We start from the raw sequence: 24,054 nt of genomic DNA on the forward strand, positions 1-24,054 counted from the left end.
AAAAAAAGCTGCTGCAGGATTTAAAAATCCAGGCTGGTGTTCAATGGGATCTGGAGCCCCAGCAGGCAGCTATCCAGACCTGTGGCACCAAGACAGCTACAAAACCTAGCTCCTGGAAAGCCTGTGGGCATGGCTTTGGCAGAAGATGTGCCTCCATTCTTCCCATTCTGCTCCATCACGGCCCAGCAAACAGAGCCGGATGTGGCCTTGCTGCAAGCCAGAGCCCTACCTATGCACAGGGGTCTCAAGCCCACACTGGCAATGTGCAGTGTAAAGGCAAAGGCTGTCTACTGACCCAGCAGAGGGGTTTAACAATACAGCTCTGGCTGCCCTTTTAGCCACTGGAGAGTCACCAAGAGAAAATCGCTAGGTCGCAGCCTCTGTTTGCTGGTGCTCTGTAAAGGGCTGGTGTTGGCTCCTTCTCAGTTTCAGCTGCTAAAGAGCAAAGAACCAAATACTACAAGAAACTCTCCCCAGTTCTTCTCCTCCAAGAGGATGAGAGCAGCTCCCCCAGGGAAGGGCAGGCAGAAGGGTGTCTACACTATGAGGAGAGGTTGAGGCTCCCCCAGGAATAAGTCCGATGCTGCTGTGATCAGTGGGAGGCTGGGGCTGGACACTGAGCAGAGAGGAGGAGTCTGGCAGTGTGGGTTTAAGCCTCTTTAGCCATGTTTTGAGACTACCTGATCACCTGCAAACCCCCTGGGGAACTGCCCATTCACAGAGGCACGCTGGAAAGCCAGGCAAGACCATCAGTTACACGGAGGGCTATGGGGTTTTACCAGTGTCCCCAGACTTGGCTGATGGGTCCTGCACAGGCAAAGGGATCAGACAGAGAAATGAGATACTGACTGTGCAACCTGACAGCCCCTTCTGAGGGGTTTCACCTCCCTAAGGCTCAAATTTGATAGCTGTAGCGTCACTTTAGATGCTCGCTCCAGGTCTCAATATGCCCTGGACTTCTCTGCTGACACTGTTTTGCATTTACACGTCTCTTACTTCTCAAAGCATTTCACAACAAAAACGTGAATTATTTCACTATTCATAGTGGCTGCCAGCATCACTGAGCCAGTGACTTGCTGCCTGCTTGGCCCACCTTGAGAACAACACAGAACAAAATGGAACTGTTGGAGCAAGTCCAGACGAGGCCACGAGGATGATCAGGGGCTGGAGCACCTCCTGTATGAGGACAGGCTGAGAGAGCTGGGGCTGTTCAGCCTGGAGAAGAGAAGCTGTGAGGAGATCTCATAGCAGCCTTCCAGTATCTGAAGGGGCCTACAAACGATGCCAGAGAGGGACTCTTCATCAGGGACTGTAGCAACAGGACAACGGGTGATGGCTTAAAACTAAACAAGGGAAGTTCAGGTTAGATATAAGGAAGAAGTTCTTTACTGTGAGGGTGGTGAGGAGCTGGCACAGATTGCCCAAAGAAGTGGTAAATGCTCCATCCCTGGCAGTGTTCAAGGCCAGGCTGGACAGAGTCTTGGGCAACACGGCCTAGTGTAAGGTGTCCCTGCCCATGGCAGGGGGTTGGAACTAGATGATCTTAAGGTCCTTTCCAACCCAAACCATTCCATGATAACATTAAGACTTTTCTTATGGAAAATGATGCGAGAAATCCACAGGCAATGAATTGGGATGCTGCTCTGAAGCTGGTTTATTTTCTGCACCACATCAACGATAGAGCTGACTTAAAATCCAATATCCTGATCCTGCCACTTTGGAAAAATCTTTAGATGAGCCCAGCATTAGCTGACTCCTGAAGAATGGCACAGACCAGCCTCTTCCTGTTCTACATGCTGGGCCCCGTGATGCTCTGCGAAGGTGCGATCCCTCTGCCTTGGGTGGAATATCCTAACAAAATGGACAAATACCACCTATGAAATGGACAAAATAACCCACAAAGCCTTTAAAGAAGAGCAGCTCAATCCGCTGCTTTGAGAAAAAAACCCTCCCTTTAGCTTGCCCCTGGCACCTCGAGGAAAATTGGCAGCTGTCAGGCAGAACTCATGTGGCCCCAGAGGCTTTTTTGCTTTATCAGGGCTACAGTGGCAGTGGGAACCATTCTCATTTTGTTACAAATACTAGATAGCCTAAGAAAAACAGGGAGATCAAAACAGTCATGAAGTTTATATTGAAACTATATCTTAGCTCTGTAGTATGGAGTCACCTACAGCTGTTTCATTCTTCACCTAAGAGAGATTTCATGTCCATGGGCACATATACTCACAGAGAAGTCTATAGGATGAATATATCTCACAAGGCATCAGCCCAGTCTTTGTTGGTTTCTTTTTTTTTACAATCAAAGTTAATATGGAACTTTTTCAAAAGTGATGCCACTGAGATTGAAGACAATTATAAACTGTATCAACAATATGTACTACAGCCTGCAAGTCACAATCTGTGCACACCAAATGGAATATATTATTGCTTGTTAGCCTATTAGACTTTCTTTATAAAAAGATTTTTATACAGAGTACAGGATTATGACAAAACTAGCTAAGTAGTTCTCATCTTGAAAATACAACATCGATTCTTTCAACAAAGGCTTGAATAGTAGCTGAGAGTTAATGAACAATAACAGATCTTTACTAATAATTCTATGGCCAGTTTGAACAGAATTTCCTATAGGACTCTTTTCTGGTGTTTATTTACATATGCCTCTTTTCTTGTGGAAAAAAAGTTGATAAAATAGAACAAGGAACATAGAAATCAAAAGAATGAGTAAACATCATACCCAGAACACTAAACAGTTTTGAAAACACTAAATTATCTGTTAAAAAACATACATCATCTTGTCTTTAAAGAAAAATATTTTCCCTGTTTTAAACCAGCATGTAATAAACTAACTTAAAATGAGTCTCATAAAAAAGTTGTCTTGCTGTCTAAACATTACTAAACATGCTTAGGTTGAGATTCTGTTAACTGCCTCAACATCTTAAAAACAGCTCCTTTACAGGAACTTGTGATATTCATACTCCAGAAGACCTGCAAATTTAGAACAGTACATTGATAAAGGATCTGGTAGCTAGAAACAATAAATAGAGATTTTCATTCAAAGCAAATAATTCTGCAGTGTCCTTTGGAACAATCCATGGCCAAGAAGTGGGGATGTACTTGGCTAAACAATAAAGTCACCTGGCCCTTACCCTGCCCATGGACACAAACACCCATGGCCAGTGCCAAAGGGATGCTCCAGCCTGCCCACGCAGCTTCGGCTGTGGGATGAGGACCCACGGATTGAATCACAGAGTGAGGACCTTGTGTTGGCTCTGTGACATCCCAGCTGTGCTGGGGCAAAGGGAAAGCAACACCAGCAGACTGGGAAAGTATCACATCTTTTTCCTGGACAACCCAGGTCTATATCCGCGGTCACAGCTGCGTTTTGCTCAGACCACAAAGAGAACAAAGCCAAGTGCGAGGCTGCGCTCCCTGTGTGCAGGGGATTCCCGCTGTGGAGAGATCATTCTGCTCCCAGCTCCAGCATTCCCTTGTTTTTCATGGTAATAGTAATGTCGGTAACATTTAGGAACCAGTTCTCCACTTTCTCTTTTGACAAGCAATCCTCCCATTACTATTAGAATGCAATATTCCATGCACAAGGAATGGGGAATCAACCCTGAGCTGGGCAGGTGTTTATTATCTATTCCTCCTCAATCGCACCCCTCATCATCGCTCACAGAAGTACTACGATACCTCTTTTTCCTTTTTAAAGTCTGTTTTTCTCCCTCCCCCTACTTGACTATAACAGCTTCCCTCAGACACAGTTAAAACTCCTTCAGGACTTGCAAAGGGGACCAAAACTCAGTTTTCACCTCCTCGTCATTCTAGCAAACTGCTACTTTTTACATGACCATACTGGCAATCCCAACTGTCATATCACATCACCTTAGATAAACTGGCAAGTCAAATTTTTTGGGGAAAAAAAAGGTTAGGCTTTATAAAAATCAGTTATTCCAAGCCTAAGACTTGCCTTGGATGTGATACTGAGTGTCTTAAATTGACAGATAACTAGACATTTGTTTTAACTGTAATATATCATGGTCAGTGAAGGAATCATGGGTGCGAGTGAAGCAAGGATCTAGGCTGCAGGGTACCGTGCAACCCTTCTGGCCTCACTCTGCGCCCTGTGGGTGCTCTCAGAGGGGCTCCTGTAAGTCTGCTGCACGAAGGAAGATCAACTGCACTTGCCAGTTCATGTGACTGTGCTGTGTGTGGCAGCCAGGGGTTGCAACGTTCTCTTACTGGGGAGAAACAGGACTTGGAAGTGAGTAGAAACAAAAGCGAGAACCACTGGACTACAATCAACCATGTAAAAAATGCAGAAGAAAACAGGACGGAGCAGACTCTTAAAACTGCCTCCAAATGTCAGAATCTGAGACGCTGACAAAAATAACACAAGTGGAACTGTAACTTGGTTTTGGTTTTTTCCTACCCTGACAGTGACATTTTAGCATGATTAAAACCATTCGGAAAATAGTCCTCAGTGTTAAGTAGTCCTATTGTAACTAAACTGATCGTCACTGAGCTTGCAGAGCTTTTGGAGGGGTAGGATATAGAGACATGTCACATTTGCCAGGCGTACAGCAACTGAGCTTTTCAAACAGTCATTAAAGTTTTCTAGGGGAATGTTTTTGGCATATATAGTCTCCTACTCCGTATTAAAGACTGCAAAAACATTGTATTCATCTTACTGGACACAGGAAAACCATGATTAACTAGCTATTATTGGTAGATAATGTCCAAACTAAGTACCAATATAAAGTTTTCAGCATAACTTAAGACAAAAGCCCTGTTACTCAGCTGCCAGGTCTGGCATATACCTGGAGCTCCCCAAAGTCCTTTTAAAGACATAGTTATTAAAAGATCCAGTGCTACAAACCACTAAATCTACCTAATCTATTCTAGTTCATACACATATTGTACAATATTGCCTAGTACTCACTACATACCAAGAGGAAAAGATGCTGACTTGAATTACAGTAAATGTGCTTTTTTCTCAGAAAGAAAACTGAAAGAGAGAGCCACAACATAGTTTGACCAGCATGCAACAAACTTTCTTCAGCTAATATATAGAAATTGTCTAATACGATTAGAAAAAATAATTAGTGAGAGGCCAGAGACATATTTGATCAAGGAAATTAAGAGATTTATCTGAAATGTTGAGGCTTTTACCACTGAAGACTAAAAAAACCTATTCATTCTATGTCCCTCATTCTCCTTCCCTCTCCTTTATATTATGTAGTTTTTTACAGAGATTACTGTAAGGCCTATTATTTTTGCATCTATCCTGTAATTTATCTCAAAATAATTTAAAATGCCATAGACAAGCTAGGACCAAAAGCAACTGCTTTTACCATCCACTCAACACTCATGCTTTTATTCTAACGAAGCTGAGGTCCACATGCAGAAATAAATGTTCAGTGTGCCCCTACGACAGGCTGAGAATCTGCTCATCCCTAAACGTGACATGGGACCTTCACTTTTAAATCACAAAGTAAAACATCTCCAAAAGCTGAGACAGCAGTCCTCAAATCCTCATTAGGAACTAAGACAAAACCTAGCCAAAACAGGTCATTCAACAGAAAATCTCTGGAGATTCTCTGTGGTTTGTGGATAAGATGATTTTAATTGTCTGAAGGATCCAGCGCGCTTACTCCAGCACGTGACTGCTGACCACAGCTCAGCAGCTCAGAGAACATGTGTTGCTGGCTTAACCTACAAGACTTGTTTACAGCTAGTGTTGCACTTCAATGAACAAAATATACATGCTGTGACCACTGCATCTTCAGCTTCCTCACCTACCACCTCTCCATACTTTGGGGATTGCATCTCCTCTTGCAGAACACTTGACACTGTTTGTGTACTACCAAGACTGCCTAAAGCACCTCTCTCCTCAAGGAAGGTTATGTGCTCTCCAGCACCTTTTTGTCAGATGACAAGCTGAGGTTTCTTTCTTCTGCACCCACAGAAACCTCAATCTCCTCTCCCATGGCAGAATAAAACAGTCCTGTTTCAGGTCAGTCCACAGCACAACAGGAAGGGTGGCATCTCCAGCAGATATGTACCACCACAAAGGAGATGGAAGAAAAGCAGGAGATAGAAGACATCGTGACTGAAGGATGCACAGCAACAAGTAAGGGAGTCAGTAAATTGCAGAACATTGTATCTGACAATACAAAACATATCTCAAGCTGCAAGTCTGATGTTCAGCTCCCACTTCTAAGGGCTTTTTTTCTGAGCAAAATTGCAGTTAATTAGCCTGCTCAACTCAAACTCTGTTCAGACTGTCTGGTCTAAGTAGGCGCTACTTATTCTCCCACCAAGTATGCTTCATCAGCAGTGTTAGACAAGTAATGCAGTAAAGACACTTGCTGGTAATTTGGCACAGTTTGGAAACACAGCAATGACAGTGTTACAGTTAACATGACTCAGTGATAGGGAACTGATTCTAAAGAAAGAGTTGCAGGTTTCTTTCTTTTCTTCCTTTCAAGAAGAAAGACCTTATAAAAACCCTAATGCTTCCTCTTAAACTTTCTGCTCCTGCTCTTTCAGGTCAGATACTGGCCTCTGAATTTTTCAGGTACCTTCTCATGAAAGAATCTGTATTAGAAATTTCTAAGATGCACAGTTAAGAAAAATTCCTTCCTTACTCCCCCAAATTCTTCCAAATGCTGCAACTTTCCAGGGTTAATACTGATCTGAAACAAGGGTCCAAGAATGACAGCGAGAGAAGTGAAACAAGAGGTGTATGTCTAATTTGACAACTAGGACTCATGCCCCACGGCACCTCCTCCTCGGATGGAGAGGGCACAGCGCCCTCCCCCTTGTCTTCTGTCTAAGGTCACTGGTTTATCCTCCTCTTCCAGCTCCACAAGAACTGATTGAACATGCATTGCGCTTGAGGTCAGAGTTCCAGCAAACAAAACCTTGACAGCATGTTTAAAAAACAAAAGCAGTTCCCCCTTGCTTACTCACTAAGACCTGTCACAGCAGGGTCCCACTGTGCTCTCCAGGGAAAGCTGTGAGGACTGACGCAGGAGCGGGCCTGTAGTGGGATCTACCATCGAGGAGGTTGGGAAAAGCTTGTACCAGCCAATTGCTAAAGTTGACAAATCCAGTTCTTCCAGGAGGACCCTGGCGACTCCCATGAAGTGCTTGCGCTCCATCCTTCCATAGTTTCCCCAGACTATCACCTTAGGAACAAGAGGAGGGAACACAGTTAGTCCTCCAACCTGCACACTTGCTTGGGAAGCACAAGTCCGATCAATCCTTCCTTCTACTCACCCAGCCTCCCAGGGTTTTACTACAGTCTGAGAAGAGCAGAAAGGTTTAAGCTACCAACAGATGATGTGCAGCTCTGGCTGATGATCTTATCTTTTTAAGCATGGTTTTACAAACCCTAATGTTAGCAGACTTCTCCCCCCACTCCCATGGAAAACAGGTGACTGTGCTTGTGGATGAGACACCGTTCTGCTGTTTTACCTGCTGGACAGGGACAGCACATGCATGAAGTATCCCCAGAGCTGCAGCTCCAACATTTTGGCCCTGGCACAGTAACAGGCCTTCAACACAACAAAAGGAGGCCCAGGGGAAAAGGGCAGGAAGAGCTCCTGATCTGGGAAAATTATCCAACAAAAAAAGGTGGGCAACAGCTTGGGTCAAAAGCCAAGAGCTCCAGGAAAACAGCTCGTCTTAACTTCTGCACTCAGAGCTCGTGAGACAGGGCAGATGGAGACGAGGCCGGCAGCTCACCTGGAGAAAGGGCAGGAGCTGAGTGCTGGCAAGAGGGAGCGGTGACGCAAGGGGCACACATGGGGTGGCATGCAGGGGGGCAGAGCGCACTGCTGAGACAGGCTTGCACACACAGAGGAAGGTCTAATGAAAGAGCTGGCAGACCAGCAGGGAAAGCTGAATCACACTTACGACACGATGGAGACCAGCGAGTGGAACAACAGATGTAGTGAGGGTCATGGGCTTAGGCATGCTGGAGGCCTGTACGTGGCCAAGTGGCCCTATGTGGCTCAAGACAAAGGTGACGACTGACTCCAGAGTGAGTCCCTGTTCTGGAGAGGAGAGGATGAGTACGATGGGTTATGACAGTGATTAGTGATTTCTGGCTAATCCTGACAGCTTCTTTCCCTAGGCTCCAAATAACCACAAAATTACAGTTTTCTGTAAAATGAGGTAGGAGAGACAACCAATGTCAATTAAAAGACGAAAATTAACTCTCTAGGGCAGTGCGAGATGGAGCAAGCCACTGCAGAAAGCTGGTTTGGTGGCATGGCCACTGGCAGAGAGCCAAACTCCTCATTTTATTCTCTTGGAGTAAGTGTCTTTCCTGGCAATAAGGCAGTGGGTAAGGCAAGAGCAGACCAAGCTAGGTCCTACCTCATTCCAGCCAAAATGTGCAGAGGAAAATGCTTCTAACCACCAAAAATGAGGAAGAGCTCATTAAGAGAAGGATCCAGCAGGGTAGCTGGCAATTCATATGCCAGTGAAGGTAAGCAACAGAAACTCATGGATTAATTACATCAGTATGAGCAGTGGATTTTAGCCAGGCCGTATTGGGTGGAAATGATTTATGTATGAATTAACAACGCAAGTCACTCTTTGCTCTAGGTGCAGAACTGAAAATCTGAGTGAGGGAGAGTTATGTATGGTAGTAATCAAAAAGAAGTAGAAAAAAAATAGGATATGTGATGGAGTGATGAACAAAGCAGAGTGCTCTAAATATGTATAAAAGACAACAGAAGACAACCTATACTGCAAGACTGTTTAGCACCTGTAGGTACTACCTAGCTCCTAACTGGGTGGGAAAAAAAGAATTAAGAAAATAAAACTCAATCTTTTCCTGCAGGTTCTCATGTTAACTGCCAGGGTGTCAAACAATGATCAGTTTGAACATGAAAAAAAGGTCTTCCTTTCCATTTGTTTTGTTCAGATTGAGTGCATTTGGTTCAATGAAAACATTGGCTTTTTCTCATCTATATTAATTATCCAGATCCCTTGCCAGACTTAGTATCTTCCAACAGAGGTGGAAGAGAAAGATGGGCAGACCTGAGACTTGCTCATCTTACCTGTAATACTTTGCCCTGGGGGCTCTCAGCAAACAGTAACACCTGATTGTACAAAGGGTCTAATGATTTGCGAGCCACTTTTGTCTTCTTTTTCGCAATGCACACGCCATTCTCTAGCAGGTAAGCTTTGATGTAAGCAGCTGGAAAAAATAAAGATGGTCAAATATGGAAAATACCTTCATGCTCACTTTAGAAAAGACAGTGCCATGTCTCAGGTATTTCTAAAGAAGGCATTTACAGCAGTGAAAAGATTTCCTCAACCAGCCTTATTTTCAATACTGCATACAGACTGCTTATTCCTGCAGAAGCCAAGCAGAATTACACTTTTTCCTATTCACAAGCATTGCAGGAGGCTGGAGCTCAGCAAATCACTTGAGGAGGTCAAAGCACACTACCTGGCAGTGTTTTGGAGCCGGGTTTTGGTGTCAGTCCTCGAGCCTGAATGATATCCACTTCTAGCTGCCCGTTTCGCTCTTGCAAGCCAATTTCCACATCCCCTAAACCAAAATGTCAAAACAGACAGAAGACTTTCAAAACAATACATCTGTGGGTTATTAAAATGTTATAAAAAACAATTTTCATGTCATGCCTGCTATGAGCTGTAACAAACTGTAGGCCCTGAGTGTCTGATCTCCTCCTGCATTACACTCAAGCAGCTCTACAGTGATTCAGGCCCACATTTTCAAAAGCAATCTCTACTGCCAGCCGTCTACATGGCTTTGGTGACTCAGTCTCACACTTTTCAGTGGCTGCTAGCCTCTCATCTCTCCCATAGGGAAGCACCTAGAACTGTAGGCTCCTCTGGTAAATGCAATTGTGGTGGACTGTAAGAAAACCTTTACAGAGCCTGGTGGGCCCTAGAGAGCAGAAAACCCCATGAAGATGCACAGGATGTGCTTTCAGGATTGTAATTGGTTTTACCTAGTCTATGCCTTTCAGATCTGATGGCAGAAAGCACAAAGCTGGTGCTCTCCTACTAACACTGCATTTGCAGCCATCAGCAAAACCTTTCAGCCAAGCTTATTTGATTTAACAGAGAAACAGAGAGGGAGAGTGGCATATCAGCAGATGCTGGATGTGTTACTAGGTGGCTCGTAGGAGCAGTCTGTTCAAGATTACATTAAAGCCACCTATATCTTTTTGTTCCTTACCCATCGAGGTGGTGGCCAAGGTCTGACGCCCAACAAACTGTGCAGGGCCCATGCTGCCCAGGAAGTCACTAAACTGCCCAGCAGATGCCAGATGGACTCCACTGAAATTCAAGCTGCAAAAGAAATTGATTTTGGCCAGTGGTTAATTTGCATTTTTAAGCAACCCAGTAACTAAAGAACCAGATTTAATGTATCTTTGAAATGAGTTACATTTACAGAAGCCTTTCTCCCTTGCAAAATTCACTGATTTCCAGGCAGTTTAACTTCATGGAATGCATTTAAAATCCCTTTCCTTGTACAAAAAAAAGCCAACCCAGTAAAGGTTGCAGTCACCAGCCAGTTAATACTTGTTTAACTCTAACAGATAGTCTATAAGGAAAATCTCTCCTGTGTCAGGCTCATATGAAGCATGTAACCTCTATTAGGTAGCACTATAATCTAAGCAGCTTCCTAGCGTAGCTTATTGGATCTCTCTTGGCAGCTGTCCCTTCCCAGTCCTCATTTCTGGGGAGGAAATAATGCATCTAGAATGGTAGTTAGAAGTGAGATGAGGGGTACTAGCATCCATACTCCTGGGACTCAATTCCCTATTTATTTAACAAAACACAAAGAACAACACATCTTCTTGACCAGAGGACCCTATTTCCTGCTGCTCAACACCAGAAGCATTCATCACATCCACTATGTGGTTTTCATACCTGCTTCCATGACTGGGCCTGAAGCAATCATGATGAGGATTGCATGCTGGTGCAAGGCTAAAGGGACAACACCCTCAGACACCAGCGATGCCTCTGCTGCACTCACTGCAGCAAAGCAAAAGCTGCTGGGGAGACAGAGCCTCCAAATCTAGTCACCAGGCACTTGAGGCTGGTCTACAGCACAGCTACAGGTGGTGATCACTGCACTTGGACATGAGTGAAGCAACACAAAAGGGTCAAACCCTGTGCTACACTGACACAAACCAAGATTTATCCATTGTGCCCTAATTTACGCAGCTGTTTCAGAGGTTGTGGGGAAACCTGCTGTGAATAGTAAGGAAGAGGCCTGAGGTCACCATTTGACACCTATATTTGTCCTGCAGGCATTTACTAAACCACAACAGTGCTGCTGAAACATACGTCAAGAGCTTTGTGCTAGGGTATCCATGCTACTACATCAGGGTTCACTCTGCCCGTGGGAAGTTGCACACTGAAGTCAAATACAATTACAAACCTCCTGCACTTCTCCAAATGTCCTTGGAGGGAGACAATTGCTCACTTAGTCATACACGCCCCTGCTCCCCCAAACCCGTTTCTTAGAAAGGATGCTATGAGGAGGTTGTGTGTTTAACACAAGTGAAGCCAGAGGAACCCTGCCTGTGGGGTGGGCTCTTACGCAGCCTGAGTCAGCCACAACAATTCGTTGACCCCCCTCCAAAGCCAATTACATTTAAAAGACATTTAAAAAAAGACATACTTTTAAAGCCTATTCAGCCTGAAGAGTGTTAATTTCAGGCCAGGATTTCAGCTTTTATTAGTTATTTGCAAACCTGGTCTCAGCCCCATGGCAATATTTATTCAGAGGAGGAATTAGGAAGCCAGCACACGCCTCAGCACCTATGGGACTGAAGAGGACACATGTCCTAGTGACAGGTTCAGCTCGCTGTGACAGGGGCACTGAATAAAAGGGCCAGAGTTTTCCATGGAGCACTGCACCTCCCCTCTGCGCTGACCTGGCGCTTTGAGAAACCTGGTTATCGCTGCTACACAGAGAGCTGCTGAGCCATCAGCACGGAAAAACCTGCCCTTGAGCTCTTCATAAATGTCACCTTTGTGATAAAGGGAGGAGGGTGTCTTGGCATCCTGGAAGCCAGGCTCTGCACTGGGTGGGTTTTTCCCAGTTTAGTGTTTTTTCACCCTGCACCCAGTGTTTGCACAAACACTCTGAGATACAACACAAATAGGGGGATTTATAATTGGCATTAATTATGCAAAAGGCTTAAGATTGTTCTCAGTTTTCAGTGCCACCAGCTCCCCAGAGGCACAAGGCACATCCCCAGTGCCACTGTCCATCCTGGGGGCAGAGAGAGTGTAGGGTCATGCTCTGCTCCCTGCTCCTGTCAGCCCAATGGATAGCCCTTGCCAGGGAGCAGTGTCCTGAGCACAGGACCAGGGCAGAGATGCTGGATTTGTAGTCAGGATCCCAAGGACAGACTGTGCACAGAAAGAGACATCCCCAGGGCTCATAAATCTGCAGGGACAGGGACATGTGATGGGGAAAGCAGGGAAGGGGGAGCCCAGAGCCAGACGGCCTTCATCAGGCTCATGATTTGCCCATACAAGGAAGGAAGAAGTGCGTCCCGGTGCACACAGGGACCAGCAAGATTCCTTGAGCCTGCTGGCTCAGGCGCATTGAGCTGCCCAAAGAGAGTCAAAAAAGGATGAAAACTGGTGCTTAGAGAACCCAAAATAATTCAAGAAAAAGGAGACCTGACAGAGAAAGACAGAAGGTTCAGCAGGAGATGAACGGACCATCAGCCAGAAGGTAAATGTTTTCCTTATTCTCCTCAACTCATGGAAGATAAATGGGCTGAGCTCAGGTCTCACTCCTACCCTGGGGAGTATGTGACCTGAAGGAGCACGTAAATAACAGGCTGGTAAGACAACTCACAACTGCTCAGGGAATGTTCACTGCTGTGCTCAAAACAGATGCTTTGCCTCATTAACAAGATGCTGAGGACCAGGACAGTGAAGGGGGGGCTCAGGACTGAGAGAAGATGAGTGCTGTGGGAGCCCACAGCATAGACCCAGGTCTCAGAGCAATCCCCCTCCAGGGTGAAGTCCATCCATGTTACTGCAGTGGGACATAAAGCTGTGAGAAAATCACCCACAGAAACTCCATTTGCTGTAGGACAGCAAAGAGACACTCTTCTGGCCCCTGAATACTCACAATAATTAATGAAACCTGCGACCTGAACCCATTTCCCAAACCTGCTGGGGAGAGAAACCTGTCAAGGCTGATGCCAACTATTTGTCTGTGCTTGATATGTGCACAGAGAGAAACCACCCGGCTTCCACACACCAGCTCACCCCGCCTTTGGGAACACCACTAGCAAAGGCTCTGCAACAGCTGGGGCAGCTCAAGAGAAAATTGGCTGCTAATGGAGCAGCTCATGGTGCAGCCTACATCAATGATATCGAGCAGAACAAAATAGCAGGAGAGCATGGAAAACAGCATTTGAAAAGCTCAAGAACAAGAGCTGTTGGGCCAAAGGTAAACCAACAGCAACTGGAAGTGTTTACAGCAAAGCAAATGCTGCTGTTATCTCCACGCAAGATTCAGAAGTCAGAGGGCTTGGGATGACCTTGAAATGATGAATGCTCCTCAGTGCAAACTGCAATGACAGAGCAGGACCCTAATGCAAGGGCACCAGGCTGTGCCATGAGCATGGACCCTCACAAATACAGCAGTTGAGCTGTTGCTGCTGCCTTATAGCACTGAGACTGATCTCCAGAGGAATGGAAAAATCCCACTTAGAAACACAGGCCAAGGTCAGGACTCCAGCAGTTTGTGTAGCAGCCTCGGTTAACAGGTTTACTGGGGCTATATGAGACTTAAGAGTTAGTGTTCCCTATTGTTGTTATATTTAACTGGAAAGGGAATTAATTCTTCAACAGATTATGCCATTAGTTGGTGGGACTGGCTGCAACGTTGCTAACCTTTTGCAGTACTGCTTTATTAGACATTAGAAGCAGCAGCTCTAAATCAGGCTCCTTGGCTTTGACCAATTCCTGGACATATACTTTGGTATTGCCAATAACCCTGGAATGGAAACAATTTATGTCTAGAAAAATCATAAGCTACCTCCAAGAAAGCCATTGCTTCTCCCTTGAGAGGAGAGGGGAGGGGAAAATATAACTGCAGAAATTTAGCATGAATGTAAATTAAAACCAGCAGGCACCATTTAGCTGCATCAACTAAATTTAGGATGCTCATATCCAGCTCAGCAAGTTCTGTCTGTCAAGCGCTCAGTGAGAAGCCAGGATGCTGAGGTGAGGGGGCTGCTTTGGGTGCGATTACAAGATAGGTGGGATAGACCTTCCCATTCACTCACTTGCTTCTCTTGCAGCTGAAGCAGGGAGGAAGAGAGCTCCAGGGACCACTGTGTATTCTTTTCAGCTCTTTAAGCACAGCCCTTGTGCTCCCTCCCCTGCCACTCTGCTGCATACTCAGCACTTTTCCTGCCTGACCTCTGAAGAAACCAAGCTGCTTCTCACCTGCTTCCAGCTATCCTGCTGAACCACCACATGCTGGATGTGCTGGCAGGGAGATGTGCTTCCAAAGGGATCTGGCACAGGTGACAGAGGTGGCTCTGCCATGGGTGACAGCCAGCAGATGGGTTTCACATGCACTGGAAAGCCCTTCTCCTCCCATCACCAAATATGCCTCTCCCTTAAGAGCAGAAATCACTACAACCTGGTTATCACCAATATGGGATGTCTTTTGTTTTACTGCAATCTAAAAAGCAGTGCTAAAAATAGCTGGAGGAATAAAGAGGGAGCATTTTGCAGCTGACTTGCAAATAGCAACTGTCATAACCAGCAGTGCTCTGGGGACTGGGGCTGCAGCAGGACCATCTCATCCTGACAAACAGCCGCACACAGAGAAGATTAAGAAGTGACACTTGTCAGCCTTTTGTCTAAAGGGCACAAATCCTCCACTGAGTGAGAGCAGTGCACCCTTCTGAATAGGAAAGAGAAATTAATTATCTCTTGCCTGGCCTTCTGCTTTCACTAATCATGATTCACAGGCTCTGCTTTGCCACAGCGAAATGAGAACAATTTTAATGAAGTTAAAGATTACAGGTTTTGCTGTGAAAGTGTCTGCAAGTCGAATATTAGTCTGTTATTGACCTGAAAGCACAAGGAGGTCGCTGATGCCTCCAGGTTCTTAAGGACAAATGAAGGACATTTTGCTGGAGGACCTGCAAACCACGGCCCTAGGCTGTGCCTAAGGAGGCAGAGCAGGGACACACTCTGGATACAACTGATCCAGGGCTCTCTGAGACTTCACCAGTGCGGAGCAGCATCAGCAGAAATCCACAGGAACATCAATTTTGTCTGCACAGGTACCAGCTCCACTCCAAGGCTGCAAACCCCATTTGGCACACATGGATAAAGCTGTCATTTCTAAGCCCCAGCTGTCCCCCCGAAGCATCGCCGGAAGGACACACTGCGGGACGCTGGGGACAGCTCTTGCTGCAGTCGTGTGGACACCCGCGAGAGGGAGACAAGGTCCTGCGGACATCGGTCGGAGGCTGAGCCCAGCCCCGGGCTCTGCAGGCGATGCCCGGGAGCAATCCCGATGCAGAACGTGTTCCCCACCACCATTCCCGGCTTTACGGAAAGGGTGACTGCATAAACAATCTATTTCTTTTGTGGCACGTTTATATGCAGAATAAATCTGTGTTCAATCAATCTCAGGAACTGTGTGCTCAAACTGGGGCTGAGATTGCCTAGATGTTCTTCTTTTAAACACAACATTCATAATCCTGATTACTTAGGAAATCAGTGCAGCAGTCTCTGAAGACTGCTCCTGCTTTGCACGCTGTAGGTCAGGGCAGATGAAATCTGTCCTCTGTAGTGTAATTTAAGAGTGGCTTAAAGGCTCTTTGCCAGCTGATTGCTTCTCTGCTCTTTCCAGGTAGCAGCATTTACTGATGTATCTGCTGCAAAGATCTGTGCCCTCCCTGCTCACATACAAAGCATCATGCAGTTGCTTCCTTCACAGCACGATTGCTGCTGCTCTTCATATATATTCAGATGGAGAACTAGCTCTTCAAAGTTTGCCTGTAAACCGATGACGATTTGAATGCCTAAATGGACAATGCTGATTTTAATACAAAATGGTATAAAGAACAGTCAGAGCTTCTGCTGATCCCTCTTGTACCGCATACATGGCTTTGCAGAGCATGTAACAGCACAGACACATTTAGGGAAAATGTATCATTAATTTCTTTTCCTGTCCATGCAGAGTTTGTCTGACCTCTTTTCTAAATCTATTTTTAAATTGCTTCTGGGATCTGTATGTCAGGTATATACCATTATGCTGCTGCAAGTGTTGGCTTGTCAAAACCTTGCAAAACTCACAGAAATACGGTAAGGCAACCTCTCCACAGGTCACCCAGTTCACACCCCAGTCCCAAGGCCAGAGCAGCCTTACTTACATCATTCGTGACAGCTGCTTGTCTAACCTGCTTTTATAATCCCTCCCTGGAGAATTTATTTCTCTGCTTTGCTTTACTCTTTCCTCCTAAATCTTATAGTCCCTCCACTTTGCACATCAGTCCTCAACACCACTTGCGAGTTATCAGTTCGAAGCACAGAGCAGCCTATTTCCTTTCTTTTGCCCTTGATACAGTGCTTTTTACTTCTATCTTACAAGACTTGAGACTGGTCTTGACTGTACCAACTTGTAACGGCCACACACTGGCTGCTAGGTCTGTGCAGAAGAAGTGCAGAGTGAGGTATTAATCTGCTCCATTCACAGGCTGGGTTTAACACCTTTCTGTTGAGGAGCTCAATCCTGAGGAAGGTTATTACGAGAAGCCTTTGTGTCCTCCCCCTTGGACCAAACCCACATCACTGCCTCTACTACACTTGTACACCCTAACCTCTGCAGAGCAGCAATGCTCTGCTGCAGTGGATTCAGCCAGGTAGGACAGTGGAGAAGCCAGACAGCTTCAACACAGCCACCCCCTGGCACCCCCAGAGAACAGCTATTTTCAGAAGGTAACATTTTGTCTTGTGCTTTTCATGGATTTATTCACACTATCCACACAGCCACCCATTCACCATCAACTCAGAAGTCCTTAGAAGTGACACACACCATCAAAGAGGTGTTCCACCGTATCTAGTATGTACATGGGATGTCTCTGAGCCCAGGGATCAGAAATTATTGTTCTGTTGTCATAAATATTTCCTAAAAGACTTCTTTTTTTTTTCCTGTTATCTTAGGGAAAAATGTTGCAGTAAGCAAGTTGCCTAAACACAGCCATGCAACTGAACCTCATTGACTTGCACAGCTCAACTAACAGATTTGCCATATACCTGCATCTAATGCATAGCTAAGATCTCCAGCTCTGTCTTTAAAAAACAGGCTCAGCAACACAAACTTCCTTCATCCAGAAGAAAAGGGGAGGGAGAAAATCTCCTCTGAGATTGATAACATATTTGACAGTTTTTTTTATCTGAGGATAAAAAACCCCATCGGAACTCCAATTTCAGGGAGCAGTAATGTACTGTGTAGCAATCACACTCATCCATATTGCATGTTAAGGTCTTTTAAATCGCATCTTACAGGCAGAAACCAAGTCGATATCTATTAGCTAAGGGGGAAGGCAGAACTGGTTAATGTCTACTGCTCCTATCTAAAATATTTATGGTGCACATGAGGTATTATTAATGCAGTACGCATCTACCTGCACTGTCAGGCACACACAGCCCCTCACCCTGTCAAATATGATGTGAATGCTGCAGGAGCCTTCACTTTGGCTGGAAAGGTGTTCTATGAGCACCTATCCCTGCAGGACCCAAATCCAGCCTAACCTCCCCCCCTGCACAAATAGGCAATATCTCACCTTTGCTGCTCAACCAGCTGCTTCTCTCCTGACCACTCCACTTTCCATAACATTTTTAGCACTGATGTGCTGTCCTATGTGCTGTAATACATTGTACTCCACTCCTGTATCCCATTCCTTCTGCTGTATGAATTCTGCCACTTAAACAGTGCTATAAAACCTATGCAGTCAATTATGTACAAAGACCTCCCCCACTCCCTGCCCCACCTTATCAGGCTGGCTCCGTATTTAGCAGTCACTACTCATCTCAAGACATACTGAATAAAAAATAGCTACCTGCCTTCAGGGAGCTATTCTGCCTCTTCCCAAGAGGCTGCTGAAGGTGGGATTCCATCTATATACCGCTGTAACTACAGCTCTCAAGGTCACATCCTTTCTGAGCAGTGCTGATCAAGCTTAAAAGCACAAGAGGGTGTGCTGTTGATGAACAGGTTGACTAATTTCTTGGTGTATTACAGAAGCAATCCCCACATCCTTTCCAGCTTCCATCTCAAAAGGCTCCTTATAGCCTGAACTGTATTAAGAACACATTTCATTACATTTTGTAAAAGGACTATGATTCTAAAAGGAGAGCCCTACAGACAATTTGCCATAAAAGAGTCTAGAAGTCCTTTGGCTCTGGATACCAAAAAAAGAGATGTTCAGTGAGTAGCTACAACACAGATCTCTTGAATGGTGTGTTTAAGAATCAGTTCTTTTGGTAATTCTCAATTGTTGATGGATAATTTTTGGTGAAGGAAAGTGAATTTTTCACATGGCCACACGGTCACAAGCCAAGCCAATATTTTCTCCAGCTTTCTTTTAGTTATTGCTCCACAGTGAAGCAGAGAAAGGCTGGGAGAACTACCTGTCCAAGTCCCAGCACTGGTTCACATCAGCCCTGTGTGCACAGATGGGAGAACTGGTACACGCTGTAGCTTGAAGGAACAGCACAAGGCAGAACAAAGCCAAGAGGCGTGAGGTGCTCGTGCCAGCAGTACGCGTGCCAAGCTGAGTTCTGTTCCTGCCCTCCTCACAGCGGTAGGTTCAGGCTGATGCTGCCCTCACGATGGGAGAAATGATACGGCTAACAAGAAGATGCTTCTTGGTGGAAAGGCAGACTCAGATAATATAAGAACAATCCTTTAAGACTTTGCTAGTCATCACCTGCTGTGCTTTTCTAAGGTAAAAATCACCTTAGCTCTCCATAACTTAATTATCTCTGCAGTAGCCAGGGAGAACAAAGAAGCCGACGAGTACCACTTACTAAGGCCTATGGCAGCTAACAGTCTTTTGTTCCAAGTCCATTTTTGTCTTCTGCTCCATTTTCACAAAGAGGTTGGCAAGAGTAACTTATACACAAGTCCAGAATCTATTGTTTTCTGAATGTGCTTCAGCCTCATGCAGCTGCAGCAAAACCCAGCCAAAACAAGACACAGGTCATGCAATAGCCAGGATGGAGCTGGAGGTCTCTGCTGAGTCTCAGGGATTTGTTGGCAAGTTATGCCTATATTCAGAGTTTTATCCTTGCAGTATTCTTGGTGTCCTGAGGCTGGTAGGCACTTGGGTAACTGTCCTCCCATGCAGACTTTTTAAGTACATACATATAAGAAAACCCTCACTGCTGTAGAGATTTGTAACCGGTGCTAAGATTGGTCTGGATGGATTATGAATGGAAACATCCATGTGTGTGAAACAACCGACCTATCAGCAGCAGACTTGTCCTCCAACAACAGGGGGAGAACAAGGCTAGAGAGCATATCACTTCCATAGCCTATCTGAAGGCAGGCTGTAGCCATAAAGATCCCCCAAACAAGGAAACAAAACAATAACGGTACTGCTCAAGATCCATGGAAATCAAAAACAGCAAGACCCCAAGGCAAAAGATCACTCCACAATAACAGGCAGTCCTAGAAAAAAAACCAACCCAACCAACCAACAACCAGTTGAAGAGCCTGTTTGCTGCAAAGAACTCAGAAGACATAGTGAGAGGGCTTGACAGATGGGGTCCCTGGTCTTCCCTGCAGCACACAACCAAGCCTGGCTACAGCACTACATGGGGCAGCGAGAGAACAAGTGAGTGACACCTAGAAGTGTGAATGACTGGGAACAGTTGTGTCTAGCATAAATACAACCTTCCCCTTCTATAAATTCTCACATTGAGTTTTGTCATTCTGGGAGACACATCTTTTAGACCAGCTAATCTCCAGGGCACTTCATCTTCAGGTGAAAACTGAAAGCTGTATTTTGTTGAAGGAGGGCCTAGCATATCTGAGGATAAGTAGATCCCTACATAATAAGCTTCCCCATAAAAAGAAGAAAAAAAAAACTGGATTTCATGCACTCTGGTGGTATTCACATGAAAAGCAGCATTCCTCAACATCACACACTACAAAACATTCTCTGAGTGCGGTACTTTGCACCGGCACAGAGCAGCTGTAGCAACAAACATGAAAGCATCACTTTTTAAAAGCATATTTGTATTACTGAGAGCAGGTACTCAGGCATTCTGCAGCAAAGTTTCACCAAATCTTTGATCATGTCAGTGTGCCACCTTTGGAAGTTGTCCTTTTAGTCCTTAAATTGAAAAGGATTATGAAAACATACGGACGTTGAGACGCTGAGAAACAAGCCCTCTTGGAAGATGAGGTTTTGAATCCATTTTCTTCCCTGTGTGAGTACACTGAAGAGATGCACAGGCAGGAAGAACTAGGGCTTTCGTCTTGCTGAAAACTGGGTTTCTGACAGTCACTGGTGAAAACTCTCTCTGACCTAAGGGGTATCTGCAGCACTCAGAAACCCAGCATTAAAAAGAAAATAAACTTGCCACAGCTAACAGTCATATGAATCTTCATTTTGCCTCCCTGGGAACAGAGCTACAATAAATGAGAGAGGTCAAGAGGAATGTGATTTAGAAGAATACATTTCTATTCTCTGTCCTTCTATCCTCTATCCCTCAAAGCTATTCCCCAAACAATTTCTTTCTTTGCTGCAGGAAAAGAAAGCAAAGAGACTCCCCTCCCACCATGTTTCAAGAGAAAAGAGCCTTCTCAGCTCTTTGTACTCTCAGCCCTTTTTTCTTATCACTTACGCCTCAAGACAGATAACTGCGATTCCCATCGGTTTTCCAGAAGAGATCAATTCTCCCCCCTAGGAATAAAGTGTCCAGGAACCACTTAATCACACTTTTCAGAGAAGTAAGAGCAGAAACCATCCCATCCCTGGCAGAGGGGCTGAAAAAGATGTTGCGGCAGCATTCGAGGTTGGAATACCAAATGTTAGACTTGTTCTAATACATTCGGATTGCAAGACAGGATTTTCCTTTCTTCATTGAGCTGATAGCTACACGCCGCCTGCCTTCAGGGTAAACCAGCACTTATAAAGGTGCAGTATTTTGTTGGCAGAAATACTCTCCTTCTAGGAAAGCCCAATGAAAGCAGCCAGTGTATGCAATGATAAGACAATGACAGACCTTTCAGAGAATTATATTCCTTCCCAAGAGGGTAAGCTATGTAAATACAAAAAGGAAGGAATTCTACTCTGCATGAAAGCAGATTCTTGCCCTGTATTGCCAAGGGACTGAACTTAATCGCTAATCCTCTCCATCTCGTAGTGGAGGCAGAACTCCAAGCCACAGGACTGTGCTGGTGTAGCAGGAATATTTCCCTGGAGACAGCAGCTCACGGAAGAGATAAGGTACATCAGAGCTTTGGAGTGACAAGACTGCTATCACAGCCTGTGCCTCATTACTATTTCCAACTTTCAGCACAGATCTATGATGCCTTTTCAGGATTAGCCTACTTCCAAAGCTAAAGAAAGTCTTGCTTAATTTATAGCCTGTTACTTATTTAACACCAAAATCACATTAATTGAGAGCATCTTCGGACTATCTCAGCATTTTAGCAGTACAGTGTACTTGGAATATCACAAAAGACTAGAGAGAGTGTAGAGAACAATGCCAAGTGTGGTATTCGGCTTAAACAGAGCACGTTTTAAGTACAAACATTCTGGCCTTAGACCTAGAAGCACGGAATCTGGTAGGATATATTACCTCCTTTTCTAAATACTGAAGGGGTTTTGCCTCCAAAGAGTCCCATGAATGGTCATCTTAATAAAATTATTATAATCTCCAGAAATGGTTGCAAGTAATGGAAATATAAAAATCAGAACTGGTGACAAGTCAGACCCCAAAGTTCTGGCCTAAGGATCCCCTCCTTTGCATAAAACCTCAATGCAACAAAGTGAGTTAGAACTTTTCACAGAATCAAAAGTCTTTTCCAAATACTTTATTTTACGACACTGAGATGAAACAAAAGGCTTATTACCAAAAGTATGCATAGGCTTCTGTATATGTATTTTGATATCAAAATGGTAATTTTGCTACATGCATCCTTCTCATCACCTTGGCACCCATTCCCCCCCAAACCAAAAGGCTATGTTGACACAGGGGAGATGGACAACTATTGTGCAACATTAAAAACTATTGGCTTATAATTTATTACCAGTAATTAGTCTCAGCTATTCATCCTGAGTTATTCTTCTAAAGGCAAAGCAGTTAAAAGTAATGGGTATCTGCTTCAGCTCAGAATAATGAGGACACTAAAAAACAGTATATAAACAACTAAGGCACATGCCAGCTATGCAGACAGAAAGACCTGCTCTAATTGAACGGGCAGTACACCTGCAGCATAGGCAACTGAGAAAAACACATCATCTATCATGCTGGAGGAAAATTAGTAGATATAAGAAGAACACTGCATCCCACAAGTGATTACTCAGCTCCCTTTCCATGACTTACTTTCCCTCCGATCCATAGCTGTTCATGCTGTCCTCAATGGACTCATGGCTGGCTTGACGGACGGTCCGGCTGGGCATTTCAACAGCCAGCCCAGTTTCTGTGCTCCTCTGGATGGCTCCTTTGAGTCTTCGACCATCCCCATCTAGGAACAAAACAGGAGAAAAGGCAGTTAGCTATTGGCTCCCAGCGCCTTTTGCAGTGGCAAGCAGACACTCAAAACATACACACTGCCCTACCTACTCAAACCATTTGTACCAATGAATTATGCACTGAGTGTTGGTGCATAAAGGCTGTACGTGGAGCTATCCAGCCTGGGAACAGCAGTAACCATGGACATAGCCAAGGCATACAGCCTGACCATACCTCAAAACATTTCCTAAATCCCATGTTGCTGCTCAGACTGTGCAGAGCAGCAAAGAGCCGCAAGTCCTCATGAGCATCAAGAGAGCAGAGGAAAGAAAAAGGCAAGGCAGCACCAGAGGTGGTGGGAAAGCAGAAGCCCTCCAAGATGGGCTATAGGGGAATGGTTGAGAATGGTCAAAATGTTCCCTGATGGCACCTGGAAAGGTACCAGCAGTGGAAAACCCTGGAGAGAACTATTCCCCTCTGTACTTGCCCTCAGCCACAGCGCAAAGGGAATTCAGGAGGTTATGGTTCCTCCTGGGTACAGTCTTCAGAGGCTCAGCCCTCTGAAATTAACAGCTGCTATTTTCATCCTCCACCTCAAGCAGTCTGTTTCTCAGAACAAACCGTGTTATGTAATGAATATGTAATGAATACCATTACTATTAATTGCTTTAGCTGGTGTTCGGAAGCTCCAGATTCCATCCCACATACAGCATTCATCCTGAAACACATCTGCTACAAGTTTTCTGAACAAAGCAGAATTATCTACATCCTTTAAAGATGTTTCCCTATTAACCTGGATTCAGGCAACAAAACCTCTGACCCACTGTGCTCTCAGAAACCCACTAGCTTTTTGACTACCACCCCTGGAGAAGAAATGACCCAGCTACAGAATCTAGAGAACTTAGGATCCCCAAATGTTAAACAAACTATTTTTTCCCAGCTGCTTTGGAAGTATGAGGATATCTGTAAGAGCCTGTCTAATCCATGCAGAATGTTCTTATTTGTGTAGCACGCTGCTTGACTTAAAATACTTTTCTTTCAATGTTCGACCATCCCCATCTAGGAACAAAAGGGGAGAAAAGGCAGCCAACTATTGCTCCCAGAGCATTTCGCTTTAGATCTTGATGTGAATAAGTAAGATATCAGAAATGTTTTCTATTCTATTCTACTTCTCAAATTATACCTACTCTGAAATGCAAGACAAAAATTCTGTTATAAATACAGCTATAAAGTCCCTTTTCCTTTGGTATTATGAGGTTTCCAACTGGGTAAAAGTGTTGGCCCCAGGGCTCTGTACCAGCT

At 44.8% G+C, this 24,054-nt stretch overlaps 1 protein-coding gene across 1 annotated transcript in view; it reads right to left on the minus strand.

Moving 5' to 3' along the window:
• Window positions 1-1,636: 1,636 nt before the first annotated feature.
• Window positions 1,637-24,054, minus strand: part of RIMS4 (regulating synaptic membrane exocytosis 4) — a 216,183-nt gene continuing 193,765 nt past the window's right edge. The window contains exons 3-7 of the mRNA XM_061375530.1: window positions 22,624-22,765; window positions 10,229-10,341; window positions 9,473-9,574; window positions 9,078-9,217; window positions 1,637-7,193 (exon numbers count right to left, since the gene is read on the minus strand). Coding sequence (XP_061231514.1) covers window positions 6,975-7,193; window positions 9,078-9,217; window positions 9,473-9,574; window positions 10,229-10,341; window positions 22,624-22,765 — 716 coding nt within the window. The 3' untranslated portion in view covers window positions 1,637-6,974. The remainder of the gene's footprint in view (window positions 7,194-9,077; window positions 9,218-9,472; window positions 9,575-10,228; window positions 10,342-22,623; window positions 22,766-24,054) is intronic.

The sequence above is a fragment of the Neopsephotus bourkii genome, unplaced genomic scaffold (genome assembly GCF_033783945.1).
Source record: "Neopsephotus bourkii isolate Nb327-2 ecotype Australia unplaced genomic scaffold, CSIRO-AGI_Nbou_v1 NB_1663, whole genome shotgun sequence".
NCBI lineage: Eukaryota > Metazoa > Chordata > Aves > Psittaciformes > Psittacidae > Neopsephotus > Neopsephotus bourkii.